At 44.5% G+C, this 19,240-nt stretch overlaps 1 protein-coding gene across 2 annotated transcripts in view; it reads left to right on the top strand.

Annotated features, from left to right (window-relative positions):
* The window catches only part of Sft2d2 (SFT2 domain containing 2), a 38,438-nt gene that overhangs the window by 8,253 nt on the left and 10,945 nt on the right, over nucleotides 1-19,240 (top strand). Inside the window, exons 4-8 of one of the 2 annotated variants that reach the window (XR_008217953.1) lie at nucleotides 1,402-1,483; nucleotides 2,797-2,832; nucleotides 2,928-2,986; nucleotides 4,769-4,798; nucleotides 7,525-7,616. Coding sequence is in view for 1 of the 2 variants with exons in the window: in XM_052737453.1 (XP_052593413.1) it covers nucleotides 1,402-1,483; nucleotides 2,797-2,832; nucleotides 2,928-2,986; nucleotides 4,769-4,798; nucleotides 7,525-7,564 (247 nt within the window). In the remaining variant the exon portion in view is untranslated. Of the gene's footprint in view, nucleotides 1-1,401; nucleotides 1,484-2,796; nucleotides 2,833-2,927; nucleotides 2,987-4,768; nucleotides 4,799-7,524; nucleotides 12,713-19,240 lie in introns of those variants that run through there. The other variant, XM_052737453.1, reaches the window with a different exon arrangement.

Raw genomic sequence — 19,240 nt, 5'->3', positions numbered from 1 at the left:
TCCCCACTTGTCATTTGTTAAATCCTGCCTCTAATGTCACCTCTTGTGTGAAGCTCTGCTGATCACCACCTCCTTCCTGGGACTGGTGACCTTCTCCTCCAGGGTTCCTCCTGTCCCATTTATATTTACTGCCAGCATGGGTAGCAGTGACTGATGTTGCCCTTGAAGCTTTCTCAGGTACTAGCTTTTGTGGGTTTGCCTTGGGGCCCCCAGTGTGGGTTCAGTGTACAGAGTGAGCGTAATTACACAGATCTGTTGCTTACTCCAAAAGAACTCTTTAGCAGTCTTGATGGGACAGACTCCATAGCACAGCAGCGGGAAACAGTGGAGGGCACGTTGTTATTTCATGCTGTTACTAGGAGTTTCTGACTTTACACAGATTTCTATTCATACACGTGTGCCTTGAGTCTGCTGCTTACTCTGTTTGGTGAAGAACCTCTGAGCTTGGAGAGTTGAGCTCAGAAAACAGCCTAACTTCAAAGAGGGGCAGACATATTGTCAACAACAAAAAACAAAACACAAAACTGCGCCTTTCATTGAGTGTTGGTAGTTAATGACATCTGCTGTCACTTGTATTGAGTGCCAACTGTAAGGAGCTCCCACTGTTTGTCACTTGGGCTGCACTTCCTTGCGATCCAGAGAGCGTGGCGAAAACCTGGTGCCTGTACTTGATGTGGTTGGTAGGTGTGTGTATCCACTCACTTGTCATCACTCCCCTTAGCCGGCCTCCAGTTTCCTTCATACAGATTCACTCTAAGGGTGCCTTTAGGACAGATGGGTTAAGCACTGGCTCTTTGGATCCTGAGCTGTGTGATCTCAAATAGGTAAGCTCATCTCTCCCTTTCATAGCTCTGAAATAGGAACAGTGACAGCCATCTCAGAGTCGTTGAGGGGCCGAGTGAGTGCTGTATGTACACCTGACATTTAGCAAGCATCCACCTCTAGTAGATGCTGCTCTTACCATCATTAAAATTCCTGGAGAGTATGAAAGCAGAGAAGTGTTCGTGTTTTTTGTTTCATAAATCTGAGCTCTTGGTTTGTTTCTGTGGGTAGGTAGTCAAGGACACAGAGTCACCCCTCTCAGAGAGAGGGCGATGTGAGTGATTCCACAGTCAGACCCAGGTGCACTTACGGCCCTGCTCTTCTATTAGTGGGGTGACCTTGGTTATGTAACCCCTTGGGCTTTCTCCTCCTCTCTAAAATGAATGTCCTAATTGTCCCTACTTCATAGGTCCTTGATGGATTAAATGAGGACAGTGCACAAAAGGCCTGCAAGGCCAGTGCCTGGCAAGAGCCGCTCGTACTAATGCTGTTCCTGTTTTCGTCACAGGAGCTCTTGGGGAGGTGGCTGGTGCCCCTCTGCTCTGCCCCTAATGGCTCCTGTGTGTGTTTGCCTCTTAGTACCATCTTCCTCATGGGGCCAGTGAAGCAGCTGAAGCGCATGTTTGAGCCTACGCGTCTCATCGCCACCATCCTGGTGCTGGTAAGGACAGACGGCTTGGGAGGTGGGAGCCTGTCCTCTCTTTCCCTTTTTAACCCTGGGGAATTAAACATGTTCTCAGGCATACGGGGCTTCGTAAGTTGTCCAGGCTGGCCTTGAGTCTACTGTCTGCTTGCCTCACTCTCCTGAGTGCTGTGATTGCAGGCATGAACTGCTGTGTACGGCTGAAAGGTTTTCTTTCTCTCTCTTTTCTTTCTTTCTTTCTTTCTTTCTTTCTTTCTTTCTTTCTTTCTTTCTTTCTTTCTTTCTTTCTTTCTTTCTTTCTTTCTTTCTTTCTTTCTTTCCTTCCTTCCTTCCTTCCTTCCTTCCTCCCTTTCCTTCCTTCCTTCCTCCCCTTCCTTCCTTCCTTCCTTCCTTCCTTCCTTCCTTCCTTCCTTCCTTCCTTCCTTCCTTCCTTCCTTCTTTCTTGCTTTTCTCTGTGTAGCCCTGGCTGTCCTGGAACTCACTCTGTAGGCCAGGCTGGCATTGAACTCACAGAGATCTGCCTGCCTCTGTCTCCAGAGTGCTGGGATTGAAGGTGTGTACCACCATCACCTGGTTTTATTTCTATCCCATCAACACAGACTATCTCTTTCTTTTTTTGACCCAGTTATCCATGTAGCTGTCAAAATCTTTCCAGACCCCATTCTCATAATTATCAGTATTGTGAGGTTTGAACTTGATTGGCATACTTCTAATTTTAGTTTAGTTTGTGGGTCTCCCATTCATTCACACAAGAATGTTCTCTATGGCCATGACTGTGTTTGCTGTTTATTTACATCCTTTCAGATGTCAGCGCAGTGCTGGACACAGAGTGTTTAGGTCACACTGATTAAGGGATGATAGAGGAGTATGAAGAAAGGTATGGAAGGTGGCGGGAGCAACCACTGTTTTTTCCAGCTTCAGATGTAGATGGCCTGACAGCTCTGTAGTGGAAAGACTTTCTAAGAAAGGGCACAGGGCAGTGTCAGGTGACAGGTGAACAGACAGCAGGCTTCCTGGCTGTGTGAGTGACATCTCATGGTGACCTTTGTTCTCACGCACCTTTTCTACTCCAGAGCTAGGTCACAGAGAGAGGTTGGTGGCCAGCTTACTCTTGTGTCTTGAATGAAAAGATTGATGAGTGAATGACCAGTCCAGAAAGGTGCTTTCATTTGCCGACATTTAGGGAGAACTTAAAATAGAAGCACGGCTTTCCCTTTCCAGTCTGCGTGTGTTTTTATTGTTGCGTTGGATTTCTTCTCCCGACACGGTCCTTCAGGTGGGTTAAATGCTTTGAACTACATTGTATTAATTAGTGTTTCCTCTTCTTCTAGCTGTGTTTTGCACTTACCCTGTGCTCTGCCTTTTGGGTAAGTGTAAACTCTAGTCTTCTGTGACCTTTTTGGTTTAGATTTAGATCCCTTGTCACACTTTCCAGTAACTGTGTCCTTTTTTTTTCCCCCAGTGGCATAAAAAGGGGCTCGCGCTCATCTTCTGCATCTTGCAGTCCTTGGCCTTGACCTGGTAAGCAGCATCAGTGTCCCTCCCCCACCCCCAGCCCTGCCTTTGGCTTGTGGAGGGAAAGGAGAGAAAACCCGTGTGTTGTGGGTGGGAAGGTTAGGAGAACACATACGCTCTTGAGTTAAAGAGTTGTCAGTAAAGCAGCAGAAGTCAAGCTTCAGAGGCCAGCCAGTTGACTCGGCCCACCGCCAATAGATGCCATTAGCGGTCTTGAGTGCTCACCAGAGGCCTCGGGCCACAGCGTTTTTGCTGAGCTCACGGTCAGTTGTGAGATGTACACATATTACTCAGCTACTCATGTCCGGTAAGTGCGAGGACAATGAAGGTATTATAGAGGCTGGTAAAAAGAGGCCAGGACTCAAATAGACACATCCAGAAGAAGGATGCTGCTGAGAAAAGCAGTGATTGTGATGGGGTGACCATTCCGTAGAAAGATGAAGAGGGCATTGTCAGCTGAGCTGAGGGAGCAGTAGCTAAGGAAATGAAAACCCGTGTGGATGTGGGCTCAGCATCCTCACTGGAGGTGGGCCGGCTTTGGGGAATTTCAGGTGAAGGTTAGGAAATTGTAACTCAGAGGCCAAGTGTAGTAAAAGGGTGACCACAGGCACGACTTTTTAAAACCATGAATGGAACTGTAGATTCTTGGTTATTTAAACCTGTGTTTAACATCCAAGGGAGAGGTGTGGTGGAATGTATCTAATCCGAGGCATTTCCGTGTGACTTTGAAAGTTTCATCCATGAGTTAGGATGTCCGCCAGAATGGTTTCGGTACAGTGTGACTAGTCTATTTGGGATAAAAATGTCTGCCAGGATCCAGAGAAAAGGGAGGCTGTGGGCATTTAAATAGACTTCTCCTGGCCAGTGAACAGCTAGTTAGTAGAAGTGGGTCTTGGGAATGTAAGCTGGATGCCATCTTCCTTTTGGAACTTTGACTTTCTGAAGAAATACCCTTGTCAAACTGCTGCCTCAGACTTGACCATGCTCACAAGTTGAGCATGGGCGCGTGGAAAGTGGAAGGTATGGAGGAGAATGATGGCCTGGTTTCAGTGAGACACATTTTGCCAGTGGATACTACAAGGGCCTGGCTTGATGGCTTGTGTTTCTGGTGTGGCCTTCTTCTGGGTGCAGAAATTGGTACCTTCATATACACAGCTCTTTTGCAAGCCTCCAAGAAGTCAGCGTTCCTCTGGCTCAGGAAAATGGTGGCTCCCTTTGAACTGATGCTGCCCTTTGCTTCTCTTAAGTCTGACTGACTTACACTAGGGCAGGTGTCTCTCCCCTGCATAGTTTCTGTGTAGGCGGTATGGCTTGGGTTCTTGAAGCATTGCACCACGGTGCATTCTCATCTATAGAATGGTAGGTTGTGGCTTTTTTTCTTTTAATTAGTGGGAGCAGATAGAAAATTCATGTCACCTGGGTTGAAGTGAAATTCTCCTGAGAACTTACAAAGCATTAGATCACAACTGATGAGGATTTTATTTGCAGTTTCTGCACGTAGGACTCTGGTGTTGTATGGGCTTCTGGAATCTGCCTGTTTTAGTGGTCACTGCTGGCTCATGTGGTTAAGGAGTACCACAAGCAAGGCTGGGGTCAGAGGGGTTATTGTTATACAGGCCTTTTGCAGTCCTCTCTGCCACGTAGCTACTTACAGGGCCGAGTTTTTATGAGATGTGTGAGTACATACGGGTCGGGATAAATCACTGGGTGCTCTTCTAGCCTCGGGGGCTTCCTGCTGGGGAATTTTCCACTCCATTCAATTTGATCTTGCTGTTCTTTTCTTTGTAGGTATAGCCTTTCCTTCATACCATATGCAAGGTAAGACGAACTATGTGCTTAGAAATAGAGATTCTTTGATTTGTGAACCATGATGTGTTTATATAGGACTTTTAATTCTTAAAAGATCTATTTATTCTTATTTTAATGTGTATTTTGCCTGCATGTATATTTATCTACCATGTGTGTGCATTCCTTGTGCGGGTTAGAAGAGGGTGTTGAATCCCCTGGAACGGAATTAATAGACGGTTGTTAGCTGCTGTGTGGGTGTTGGGAATTGAACCTGGTTCCTCTGGAAGAGCAGCAAATTCTTTTAACCACTGAGCCATCTCTCTAGCTCCTGCATATGGACTTTAATTTGGAGATTTTAGTTTGGTTGCAGGAAGCACATGTTATTTTATTTATCAGTACTAAAATTCTTTGAGCTAGTTAGGCACAGGTCATGGATCTACTTTATAGATTACTGTGATAAGATTGGTTCTCCTGATCTCATTATTCAACTAGTGATGTGTTGGCCAGACTGTAAGTTCCTGGTGTTTGGGGCGTCTACTCTAATAGAAAGTGCATTGATACTCATTAGTATTCCTTTAATTTGTAGCTTTGAGGTGATGGGGGTCCTTAGTGCATGCCTGTTTTCTTACAGGGGCTCACTCAGGGAAAATTTCAGAAGGGTCTAGAGGGAAAGCAGGGCCAGGACTCCCGAGGACCAGCACTTCCTAGTCAGCAGTGTGAGCTTGGTGACTTTATTGACCATCAAGACCTCAGATGAGACTTTGATAAGTGGAGTGGGTATGGCTGGCTTATCCCCAGTGGCTGGGAGTTTGTTAATTAACCACTTTTGATGGTGGACTTTTCCCAGTTAGTCACAGGACCTCTGCCTCTGATTCCATTCTAGCGAAGCTACTTAACTTTATTCTTCTCGGTCATCTACTAAATAAAAATATTTAGTAGATCAGATCTCCTGCTGACAGTGATTTGAATATGTTAGGGAGTGAGCCAACAAGCCCAGAAAGCTTACCTTTTTGTGCATGGGACATAACAGGAGTATAATAGCTGTGAATACTGCCTTTGGGGCAGGGAGGAACTTATCCTGAGAAAAATATGGGCAGGGATTTCCCCAGGAGCTAGCTTGCTATACGAAATAAGCCAAGGTCTGCTATATTTGAGCATCTATTATCTCTTTGACAATAGTTTGACCGTATTTGTAGGTCTTTAAACTACCTACATAATTTACTGGGCCCAGCACAAGATGCAAATGTGGGTTCCTCCTTTTAAAGTGATTAACAATTTCAAGATACAGCACTACAGAGATGGCTCAGTGATTAAAAGCACCGGCTATTCTTCCAGAGGACCTGGGTTCAATTCCCAGCACCCACATGGTAGCTCACAACTGTAACTCCAGTTCCAGGGGATCTGATACCTTCATACCAATGCACATAAAATAAAATTAAATAAATTATTTTTGAAAAGAAATTTCAAGATAGTGACATTAAGGCATTAGACTAGAGTGGACCTTTCTAAGAGCCTCATGTAGCCCCAGTTACCCAGGAAACTGGACTTGGGTTCCGAATTGATCAGGATGGGTGTGGACGAGTGATGGAAACATTATAATTCTTTTTGAACCATTGAGTTTTTGTGTTGAGCAGATGGGTCTTTCCTCTAGTAGGGAGGGAATCACAGAGTGAGTTCTGAGTCTGGCTTCTAGAATAGCTTTCTCTAGTTTCCACAGAACAGATTATACAGCTGAAAAGGTTCTAAGACCAAGTGAGTTTGTAAACTAGGTTAAGCAAAATGAGGTGGGCTCTGGCCAGCGTTCTCCGTCCCTCAGTGTGCTGTGTGGCCTGTCAGGAGGGGATCGATTTTGACAGTAAACCCCCTTACCTTACTTTCAGAGTACTCCTGGGACTTCAGCATGCAGCAGACCTGGACAAATCCTTCATTAGAGTCTTTTTAAATTAAAACAAAACAAAAAAAAAGACACATTCTCTTATGTAGCCCATGTATGCCACAAATGTACAGTCCTTTGCCTGAGCTCCCTGAGTGCTGGCATTACAAGCATGTATCACCATGCATGGCTCCTTGATGGCTTTTGATGCTCAGTTCATTGCCTGCTCAGGTACTTGGGTTCACTCACCTCATGTGACCCTCGAGTCCTTAGTACCTGAACACCGAGAACACAGTATCAAACCTGGAATGGGGCGAGGGTGAGAGCTTCGGGGTTCCTTCCTACAGACAGGTGTAGTGGTGGGAGAGAAGAGGTCTGCTTGGACAGATAAGCTATCTGCTGAGCACCCACTCAGTGCTTCCCTGAGCTACACTGTGTCCCAGACACTAAGTGAGCCTGTTAGTAATGCTCAGTGCCTGTACCCAGCTGCCTGTGGCAGGGAGTTCTTGGAGGTGTTCCTTCACAGTCTTCTGCTGCTTCCTGGTGCTGTGGCCCTCGTGACCACACCTGAATGATGTCAGTGTGTTCTGTGATTGACTGATGTAAAAATGCAGCAGCATGTACTAGTCCCCAGGATCAGTCTGCAAGATAAGTGGGCACATCACATTTAACAGATGAGGAATTTAAAACTCCAGCATGACCAGTAATGTGCCCAGGAGAAAACTGCTAAGATACATTGGCACTGCCGTTTGATGACTGGTTCTGACCTCGCCCTTTTCGCCTTCAGCAGCATGGTACCCTGGGAAATGCTCAAGAAAGATCTTGCCATTGGGAGCCCTTGGAGTGATAACATACCATTCATCTCCGTGTTTTTCCTTCCTAGGGATGCTGTGAAGAAGTGCTTTGCTGTGTGTCTTGCATAGTACACTGCCAGTCTGCAGAGAGCACCGTGGACTGAAGCTGGTGGACAGTTTTGTAAATACCCTCTCAACTCTGTCTCACAGACATGTGCCTTTAACTTGCAGCAATGTGTTGCTTGCAATTTGGACATTTTTGAGGGTTGCCGTGGGAGCAGTCATGAATCCTAAACCCTAATGTCTGCAGCACAATGTGGGGTTCTGTGGCTAGTGTGGGGGACTCTTCCTCATGACCATTTTCCTCTCTGGATGGTTTCAATCTTTGTTTAATCATAGCAGCAGATAAGCCCCAGGAGCCACTGATTCCCAGGCCACAGCAGGAGGGTCTACAGAGATTATAGGAATGCAACAGGACGTGCAGAATTTTGCTGAAGATTTGCCCCTCACCAAGGAAACCGTTGTCACTGCCTCACAGAGCGTCTTCCCTGGTGTTTGAGAACAAGTGATCTCCTAAGCCCCTGGAGATCCTGCCCTGGATACATTGTTCCTTCCTATGGATGCGCCATCTTGCTCTTCTCAATCACGACTGGCTATGGAACGTGTTTTCTGGTATTCAGTGTGGATTCTTTCTCTTGTTCTCACCCTCCCACGTCTCTTGTCTTGTGACCTTGGGCCACTGCTTGATTGAGAGTGAAGTAGTAGCCTAAAGTACTCTTTCCTTCTGGACAAGAGCCACCAGAAAGTGAAAAACCTTCATGTTCCCTGCTCTGTTTATTTTTCTTCATTATTTATAAACGTTTACTTTTATTGATTTTATTTTCCGTTCTTCGCTGGAGTTGGGCCAAAGAAAGTGCATGGGAAGACCGATCCCTTGTGGGGCCAGCAGGAAGTAGGTAGGCATGCCTGCCAAGCAACTTCTCAGTGCTCCGGCATTGGCACTCAGCCTGTGCTGGCCACTGGAAAGACACCAGCCTGCAGGTGGTCATGTCTCAACCTGATGCCTAACCACACACACAGTGTTCTTGTGTTGTTGATCTTCTCTGGTCCTCATGAGAGCCCTGCGAGGAAGCAGGATTGTTGTCTCACTGTGTAGTCGAGGGACCGAAGCTCAGATGGGTTTCCATGTCACCTGAGGCTCCAGCTGTGGCAGGGTCAAGCCAGAGTCTGGATGTCTCACTTCCAATCTCCGTCATGATGACATGACTCTGGTTAAACCTGCCATCATCTCTCATAAACCTTTCCTTGTTTTCATCATCCTAGCCTGTACCTTTTCAGGTTTCAGCATCTATGTTACCTGTGTCCTCTTCCACCTGCTCCCCCATCTCAGTTTTCACAAGCTTCCCTCTGCATCTGAGTATGGTCATCCCACACTGAAAGGGAACCATCCCGTGTTGAAAGGGAACTGCTCTGTGCTTCCCGGGCATCATCAGAGTTCCTGGTAATCTAGGTTTACCCTCCGCTCTTTGTGCAAGGCCAGATCTACTCTGGTCCCTGCCTTGCCACCTCCAGACCAAAGGCAGTGAGAGCTCCTCTCTTTGGTTGTGGCCAGTTGCTGAACTGTGGCTAATAACTCTGCCTTTTCTTCTGAGATGGAGAAGAATGGATAAGCTTATTAGGGAAAGGGCAGCTCAATCAGTCCAGATTCTTTCCCTGCTGTTGAAGGCACCTGTGAGGTCTTCAACCTGTCTTCAGTCAGGAAGGAAAATCATATGCTATCCTCTGGCTTTGTGAGGCACAATCATATCCGAGGAGCTTTGGGAATCAGTTCAGGTCTCAGAAGTGCTCAGTGTCAGAAGGGGCATGGAGAGTTTAGGGGTGCACATGGTTTCTTGCTAACCCAAGCCTAGGCTAGTTGCTTCAAGTTCCAACTATCCTGGAGTCATGCACGTAAATGAGGCTGACCCCTCCATGCCCTTTTCAGTGACTGGACTTGAGTCCAAGTACCTCTTAAAGATGTTAGAAGGGCTGAATAGCATAGCCGTGTGAATGTGGGCTTAGAAAACAAGCAGGTCTGGGTATGAGCTGTGGTCCAGTCACATGTTGGTTGAGTCTTTTGAAGTTGCTTAATGTTTGGTTCCTCAATTTCTCTGTTTCAAATAGCAGGCTGACAAATGGTGCTAGGTCGTTGGAGGATGCCAGTGAAAGATGACTGGATCAAGTGCTTGGTCTGGGGCCCAGCAGAGATCTCTACAGTAACTCCTAAATGTGACAGGCTGAGTGTTTGGCCATTAATTTGTCTAGCGTACTTAATACTGTGTGTATTGCTGTAGACTCTACCATACATTATCTCATTCAATGGTCACAGGGACTGCCAGGCAAGAGATACTGCCTTTATCATCATGAAGTAGTAGCTGCTTCAGATGCTGTCACCAGCAGGGATCAGTGAGGAGGCTCTAGGTAGGGGATGATATCCTGGATAAAAGGCTTTTGGGCCTAATTCCTACAGCCTGTGGCCTTTTGTCTCAACGGCTTGACTCTGGACACATTTAAGCATCTTTTGGATGGCTGTCCTCCAGTATCTTCCAGACTCCCAGGTTATTTCTTCAGTTGCCTTATCCTTTGGTTATTTCCTTTCCTGCTTTTGCTGGACTGTGGAAGGAAGAAATCCACTTCAAATCTGCTTAAGTCTCGTACCAAGCCAATAGCATCGATTAGAAGCAACTTAGTGAGGGAGGCTTTAGCGGAGAATTAGGGCCCCTGACGCCGCCTGTTGGGGTGTCTGTCTCCTCTCCCGCGCTTCACACCCCCAGTTCACTGCCTGGTGAGGGGACACCTCTGTTTTTGGAGAGTAACGGAAACTCTTGAGTGACCTTTGTAGAGGGGAATGTGGTACTCAGTCGGGGTGTCTTTCCAGGTTTGGGGAGCCTCTGGCCTGAGTGCTGCCTTCCCTGGGCTGTGGTCTGTGGAGTGCGACACTCAGAGGACCACTGTGCCTTCTGGACCAGGAGAGTAGCTTAGGGTCCCCTTGGCTCTTCTCTACTCCAGGCTGACTGTTGGGACACTGAGGGTGGGTCCCTGCTCACTGAGTTCTGTCTCTCACAGCTGACAGGCTTTCCCTTTCACAGACTAACTTTTGTCTTCTCGAGGAAGCTTTTGTCTCTCCTGCTCCTCAGTATGACTGCTGCTCAGACCCCAGCTCCAGGCATCCTGTCTTGGGGAAGGGTGAAATACCATTCCCAGCTCAGCATTTTCACCATGGAGATTGTCTCAGTGCTGGGGTGTCTGTGTTACTCTCATGGTGACTTTGTGGATTATGTCTTAAGTGCCACCACCTTCCTTCCACATAGTCACTGTAGGCTGAGAGAGCAAGAAATGAAATCAAGAAATGCATTCCATATGAAAATTGCTTTTTAATACTCCATTAGAATAGATAATTAGCTGGGCAGCATCTGAAGCAGATGTGGAGGGCCGCGCTGGTTTATCTTGATATCCCCGTGAGTGACAAGTGCTGCAGTATTTGGGATGAGGCTTGGTGAAATGAACTGGGCAGCCAAGGTACACCTCAGGACTGTGGATTTCTTTTCCTGTGGGCACCTTATGCCCACCCTTGTGTTTACTCTACCTCTGGTGACTTCTCGTTAGAGTCATTTACACACACTTTGAATTCACAACCAAGCCTAAAACTTATTTTCAGCTAGTTAAGAAAAAAGAAAGATCAGTGTTTAAAACAGTATAAAGATGTTTGCTGGGCCTTGTGGCAGTTTTTTGTTTTGTTTTAACGTCCAAGTTCTTTTTTTTTTTTCATAAGTTTAATATGCGCTATAGCTTACAGATAACATCCTTTTTAAAAGTGAATGAACCTTAGCCGAAATTCAGTGCAAATGTACATCTGTGTAACTGAAGTTTGATTGAAAAGGTTGCTGAGGAGGTGATCTTGAAGTACCTGCCGATTCATAATTCTATGATGTTTTGAGATCTTGTGTATGGGTATGCGAGTGAAGGGGGAAGTGAAGTGGGGTTTGTTTGATCCCAGCTCACTCGGGGTGGGTGGGGGGATAGTTCTACTTGGAGTATTTCCAGTCCTGCTGTGACGGACGGTGACACTTGAAGGGAGCGACTGCGTAAGCTTTGTCGGGTTTCCGTTGCAGTGTGGCAAACGGTAAGTGGCAGAGCCTTCAGTGATGCGCTGACAACATACAGTGACGTCCATTCTAGCAGGAGCTAGTAACTGACAGCTAGGCTTGGAGGTGCGCAAAGTGAGTTTCTGCAGGTTGGCTGATCTGAAACCGAAGAGAGAAATTCGATTCAAGATGGGAGAGGTCAGCCCATGGCATCCTAACAAACAATAATCTGTGCTTTGTACTCAGAATAATGCCACTACATGGCATAGAGTGCTTGCCTAGCATGTATGGAGCCTTGAGTTCAATCTCTGGAAATGCATACATTGGCTATGGTGGTACATGCCTGTAATCCCAGCACTTAGGAAGTGGAGGCAGGAGGATCTGGAGCATATTAGACCTTATATTTTAAAAATAAGAAAAATCACTGGGTGGTGGTGGTGCACGCCTTTAATCCCAGCACTCAGGAGGCAGAGGCAGGCGGATCTCTGTGAGTTTAAGGCCAGCCTGGGCTACAGAATGAGTTCCAGGAAAGGCGCAAAGCTACACAGAGAAACCCTGTCTCGAAAAACCAAAAAAAGAAAAAGAAAAATCAAATGAAGTCTCATGTTGGGGCCCATGCACATGGCTCTTGTCTGTTAAATGTCCAACTTTTTTTCTGGCCTTTTCCATTGTGTTTGCTTAACTTGAATAAGGAAAGGAAAAAAAATAGCCCCTGAACTCTGTCCTGTGCATTTCTGTTGTGAAGTTGATAGTGAGGGTGTGCAGAAGCCTGTGATGAAGGCACACCTATCCTTGTGGCTTTGGGCACCTGGGCATGCTCCCCCAGCAGTGAAACCAAATCCAAAATGCCTATGGTGGATTTGTATGCCTTCAGAACATTGTACCTGTTCGAATACAGTGAACTTTCATGAAACAATTTTTATAATTGCGTAGGTGTAGTTGATTTTGAATGTTACTGATTGCATAACTGAATTTTTATATCCAAAAATACATTCTTGAGTACTGCCTTTTCTGTCTTGATCTATTTCATACAATGTTTTCTTTTTACTAACTTATTTCAAAGAGAAAGAGTGTTGCTAGAGAGAGCTCTCTTCCTTTCACAGTTATTTTTTTTCCTTTTTCTTTTCTCAAATAAATGGTAGGAGCATCATGATCTTTAGCAAATCTAGTATTGTCTTTTATTTGTGTCTGCTTCTCTGGGACTCACTGAACCAAACAACTATAAGATGATATCTTAGTGCATAGTACACATTGTAGGTATGTTGAGCTCCTTACCTCCCTATATGCACACACAATTGCTATATTGTCTATTTCTCAAATGAATTAGAGCTTAAAATCCATCTAAGGACCATCAGCATTGACCTCTTTCTGACAGCGAGTACAGTGTGACCAGCTAGCTACTTCTCGCTCCCACTGCCATGATTTCCCACCCCTCCAACCCTGAGCCAAAGCAAACCTGTCCTCGAGGAAGGTGCTTCTTAGCAGGTATTCTATCACATCCGTGCTAACAGGAACCAGCACACAAGACAGTGTGGCTCTTCAGAAGATCTGATTTCATCTACGGAATGCAAAGGTCCTGAAATAGGTAAAATAGGTAAAATGTCAGGTAAGATTTCCAAAGGTTGCTAGGAAAAAAGAACGACTCCGAAGGCAGGAAGAAACGAAGACCAGTTTCTGGAGAGAAAAGGGGCAATGTAAAGAGAAAGGTCAGTAAAACGGACGAGAAGATCAGAGACACAGACAGCAACGAGGAGGAAAAGTTAGTAAGGAAATTGAAAAACAGGAATCAAAACCAAAAATGTTAGAAAGGAAACCCCCCTACAAACTAAAAAACAAGCAGACCAAACAGTGGAATTGCCACAGACTGGACCAAGCGGAAGAGTGACTTGGGGATGGAGGACAAGACTGAGGAAGCCGTTGAGACAATGCTGCAGTGTCCCATAACTCAGGGTTATAATGAAGATGCCAAACCTAGGACTCTCTAGGATGAAAGAAGCATAGAGAAACACGGAAGGCCTAGAGAAACTATTCAATGAAGTTAGAGCGGAAAATCCCCAAATCTAGAGAAATAGACACCCAACCACAAGAGCTATTTAGAAAACCGTAAACATTACCAGAGAATTACCTCTGATAATAATAAAAACGAAGCAAATAAACATTAACATTAAAACCTGTGGGGGAAACACCAACCCACCCACAAAGGCAAAGACATCAGAATAGCAGCAGTGCTCTGGTCAGCAGCCCTAAAAGCCAAGAAGATATGGGATGATATATTTCAAGCCCTGAAAGTAAATAACTACTGACCAAGATTGCTATAGCCAGATGAGGCCGTTTGAATGAGAAGTGTCCCCATAAGCCCCTGTATTCGAACACTTACTTGGTCCATAGTGAAGGTAATGTTTGGGGAGGTTATGGAACTTTTAGGAGGTGGAAACTTGCTGGAGGAAGTACGTCACTGGGGCAGGCTTTGAGGGTTTATAACCATTTCACACTTCTATTCTCTCACTGTTTCTGGTATGTGGAGGAAAGTGTGATCGCCCAGCTTCCTGCGCTCCTGCCATGCTTATTCAGCCATGATGGACATCTAGTCCTTTCAAACCATAAGTCAAAATAAACTCGTTTAAATTGCTTTTGGTCATGGTATTTTATCATAGCAACAGAAAAGTAAGTAACACACTGCACCCTTTTATAAATGATGGAAAAATAGATTTCAAGACAGGCAGAGTCTGAGGCAGTTCTTGATCACTAATCCATTTTAGAACCAAATTAAGTACTATGCACAGAGAAAGAAGAAAGTCTCAATCGTGAGATCACAGGAATGAATAAATGTCATGAGAGGAGCTAATAAAGCTACCAAGGAGTCTATCACATCCAACACAGTGAATAGTAACCCAACAGAAAGCTGCAATGAAATTACAAGAATTAGTAAAACATTCCCAATAATAACCTTAAATGTAAATGGCTTCCAATTCCAACCAGACTGACTAGCATGATTAAAAAACTAGATCCAACTATTTGTTGTCTTTAAGAAATGTAGTACATGAATGGACACTCTGGGTCAAAGGATGGAAAATGAAAAAAAAAAAAAGGAAATAGAAGCCCAAAAGAAGCTGGGCTAGACACAAACCAAAATATGAAGAGATAAACAAGGCCATTACATATTAATAAAGGAGACCAAGAAGTTATAATAATTATAAGTGCATGTGCATCCAATATTGGGGCTCCTAATTTCATAAACACTAATGGACATAAAAGATCTGAGAGTTCCTAACAAAATAATAGTGATTTCAATGCTCTAGTTTCATCTTCAGATTAGGCCATCCAAACTAAAAATCAAAGAAGCCTCAGAGTTAAACACTATAGGTTAAATGGATATAAAAAATACAATAGAATATGCCAAGCAGTAGATAAAGTTACACATTCTTCTCACCATCCCTAGGACATCACATTCTAGGACATGCAGCAAATCTTAAGAAATAGATAAAATAATTTCTTTATCTCAAAGAAGAAAAAGACTATACAAATCAATAGTAAGAGAAACTAAATAAATAGAGTAAGCAATTATTTTCCGAGTGACCAGTGGGCCACTGAAGAAGTCAGGGAGGAAGGTTAAATTCCTAGATTCAAAGGAAAATGGAAGAACAACCTGCCAGAATCTTTGAGATACAGCTAAGGCAGTTCTAAGAGGAAAGTTTATATATGCTTACATTAACAATCCAGAAAGAGGGCTGGAGAGATGGCTCAGAGGTTGAGAGGCTGCTCTTCCAGAGGTCCTGAGTTCAATTCCCAGCAACCACATGGTGGCTCACAACCATCTATAAGGAGATCTTCTGGTGTGGTATGCAGGCATACATGCAGACAGAGCACTCTATACATAATCAATCAATCAATCGTTAAAAAAAATCCAGAAAGGGCTCAGATAAAAGAACAATTCAGACTCAAAAACAGTAGATGGCAAGAAGTAATAAAGATCAGGACAGAAATTAGTGAATTGGAGAAAAAATATGTAGAATCACTCAAGCAAAGAGTTGGTTCTTTGAAAAACAATGAGCTAGGCTGACAAAAGCTTACTCAAGCGCTCTCTCTCTCTCTCTCTCTCTCTCTCTCTCTCTCTCTCTCTCTCTCACACACACACACACACACACACACACACACACACACACACACACACACACACACACACACAATTTCCCTGATGAACATACATGCAAAATTTCTCAATATTTTTTTTTTTTTTTTGCAGGTTGAATTCAAGAACGCATTAAGAAGATTATACACATGACAAAACTACTTTCATTCTAAGGATGCTAGTTTGTTTCAACATATACAAATCATTAAGTGTTGTAGCATGAATCTTAGAGAGTCTTATTAATAAAATCAAACGCGGGGCCAGTTATTGGGGTGAAATGCTGGATGGTCAGAGAGACAGAACAAGCCACAGCTACCTCACCTGGCCAACTTCTCAGCTGGTCTTGTTTCCTCAGACTGGAAGCTTCTGTGTCCTCATCCCAATGGCTCTCAGCTGAACTGCTGCTAGAAAGCCTGAAAGCTTAACCAGCCAAATGCTTAATCAGCCAAATGCTTCTAGTTTCTGGTCCTCACGCCTTATAAACCTTTCTGCTTTCTACCACCACTCCCTGGGATTAAAGGCTGCTTTCTGGGATTAAAGGCATGAGTCACCATGCCTGGCTGTTTCCAATGCGGCCTTGAACTCACAGAGATCCAGAGGGATTTCTGTCTCTGGAATGCTAGGATTAAAGGCATGTGCTAACATTTTCTAGCCTAAGTATCTTGTGGCTTTTCTGTTCTCTGACCCCAGATAAGTTTATTAAGGTACACATTATTTTGGGGAACACAATACCACCACAAAGTGTGATTCAGCACATAAGAGACTGAAGAGCGGAGACTGCTTGATCATCTCAACCAATGCAGGAAGGGCCTTTGACAAGGTCCAACATCTTATCATAATCCCCCCCCCCCCAAAGAAAAAAAACAACTGGGAATAGAAAGAACATACTTTGGCATTCTAATTCCTGATCCTCCTGCCTCCACCTTTGGAGTGCTCAGATTACAGACTTGGATCACCATCTCTGGCTCCTTTTGTGGTTTTCAGCTGAATGTTTTTATGATGCTGGTTTCTCTACTTGCTCACCTTGGTAGTGGTGCCACTTCCTGGTCCTCTCCTCATTCTTTTTTTTTTTTTTTTTTTTTTTTTTTGGTTTTTCGAGACAGGGTTTCTCTGTGTAGCTTTGTGCCTTTCCTGGGACTCACTTGGTAGCCCAGGCTGGCCTCGAACTCACAGAGATCCGCCTGCCTCTGCCTCCTGAGTGCTGGGATTAAAGGCGTGCGCCACCACCGCCCGGCCCTCTCCTCATTCTTATTTGCCAAATATATCTATGATTGATGCAAATTAAAATTTAAATAACAATGTAGAGCATAAGTGTTCTGTGTTACTAAATATTAGTAAAATAATCCTGACCTGAACCTCCCAGCTCTGTATCAGTCTGCCATTCTTTGCAGTGACGTATCTGTATGCATTGTCTTCATATCTCCTTTGTTGTTTTATTTTGTGCTGATTGGCTATTTTAAAACTTTGGTTACACCCTTCCTTTTTGTTTACTTTTTTTTTTCTCGAGACAGGGTTTCTCTGTGTAGCTTTGCGCCTTTCCTAGATCTCACTCTGTAGACCAGGCTGGCCTCGAACTCACAGAGATCTGCCTGCCTCTGCCTCCCGAGTGCTGGGATTAAAGGTGTGTGCCACCACCACCCCGCCCATCCTTCCAATAGTGATTAATATCATGTACTATTGAGCATTCTGCAGTGATTACCCTAGATAACACTGCATACATCTTTACCACATCAAGGCACTGCGTTCACTGGTCCTTTTCTTCTCAGACATTTGGCAGACTCCATTTTCCTTAGACTTTATTACCTCTTCCCAGTTTCTCTGTCATTGTTTTCTTTCAACATATACTTAAATCTAATCAGGACTGTTATTGTGGGGCGGCGTTAATGGAGGTTTCATTGCTCTCCATTCCTTCCTATCCCTCTGATGTTTAATCTGAGATCATTTTCCTTTTGACTGAAGAACATGCTGTATTATTTCCTGTAGTACAAGTCTGGCTGGTGGCAAATTGTTCTTTAAAACAAAATTACATTCGTTTATTTACTTAGTACACCACCTCACATAGAGAAGACACTTAAACCATTTGCTGAATGAATGGAAGTGTAAATATGTAAAGGAATCTGGATGCACAGGCAGCCTGCAGACACAGTTTTGTTTTTCCGTACATAAGACTGAAGCTTTCTTGTCTTTTGATGCCTTTTGATGAACACATGGCTTTCTTTCCCCCAGTCTCATCATAGTGTGTGTGCTCCCTGGCTTAGCTGCAAAGGCATGGTAGATGTATGATAACAACTGTAGGAAAGTCAAAATTCTTTTAACTTTGTCACATAGAGTTGAATTGATTCCTTCTTTTAAAAATTTGTTTTATGTGTGAGAGTCTCGTCTGCATGTGTGTATGTGTGTATGTGTACCACATGTGTGCGGTGTCCACAGAGGCTGGAAGAGGGCACCAGATCCCCTGGATCTGGGGTTACAGGTGAGCTTCCATGTGGGTGCTGGGAACTGAACCTGGGTCCTCTGCAAGAACAGCAGGCGCTCTTACCTACTGAACCGTTCGTCTGGCTCCCTATCCTGCTCATCGTTATTAGAGATTGTACTGGAGATCTAGAATGACGTTCTCATAGACACCTGGAAACTCAGCAGAAATAACTTTGTGTGATGTTTCTGTTGAAAACTAAGAGACATTTGAGAGTCTGATGAGTAGTTAGTTTGCTGGTGGCTTGCAAAATTTAACCTTTCAGACATGGAAAAGGATGTATGGGAGGTTATCTTAAAAGGTTATCTTAAAAGACATTGTATTGGAACTGACCTCAGACACTAATGAAAGAGTAATCCTCCCCAATTCACCCCAAAGCTAGTAATCCCCGGGGCTGCGTGCTGGTGATTAAAAAAGAAAGGTAAGAACAGCTGTCTTTTTGTTCAGCTTAATTCTGTCCATGTACCTGGGTGGGTGTTAATTTCCTGGTGGCGCTGGCCGAGGGAAAGGGAGGTGTTAGGTTTCTGCAAGGACTGAATGTGCAGACGGGAATTCTGCCTGGTGTGTTCCTGGGGAACAGCACAGTTCAGGGGAGCTCAAGCTCGGGAGCTCAGGTTGCGTGCCTTTTAATTTCTGTCCTTTAAGTTGGACACATGGGCCACTATGTGCCTTAGGACATGGCAGTACTATCAAGTGTCAGCTAGACAGCACACTTTAATTAACAGTGCATCACCTCACCCCCGCCTCCAACAATGAGCCCTGCTGAGCCTGTGAGGCAGAAGTCAAGTTGTCAGGCAGAGGAGCAACACCTTCACCCTGATATGCCACATTATCTATCATCTATCTGTCTATCTGTCTATCTGTCTATCTGTCTATCTATCTATCTATCTATCTATCTATCTATCTATCTATCTATCTATCTATCTATCAATCATCTATCTATCTATCTATCTATCTATCTATCTATCTATCTATCGATCTATCTATCTAGGCAGCAGGCAGATATGGTTCGGGAGTAGCAGCTGAGAGCTTACATCCTTACTGGCAAGTAGGAGACAGAGCTCACTGAGAATGGTGTG

Source organism: Peromyscus californicus, unplaced genomic scaffold, assembly GCF_007827085.1.
Source record: "Peromyscus californicus insignis strain IS unplaced genomic scaffold, ASM782708v3 Scaffold_14__1_contigs__length_90479793_seg_2, whole genome shotgun sequence".
NCBI lineage: Eukaryota > Metazoa > Chordata > Mammalia > Rodentia > Cricetidae > Peromyscus > Peromyscus californicus.
Note: the sequence above shows the minus strand (reverse complement) of the source record. Positions and strands in the feature narration are given on the sequence as shown.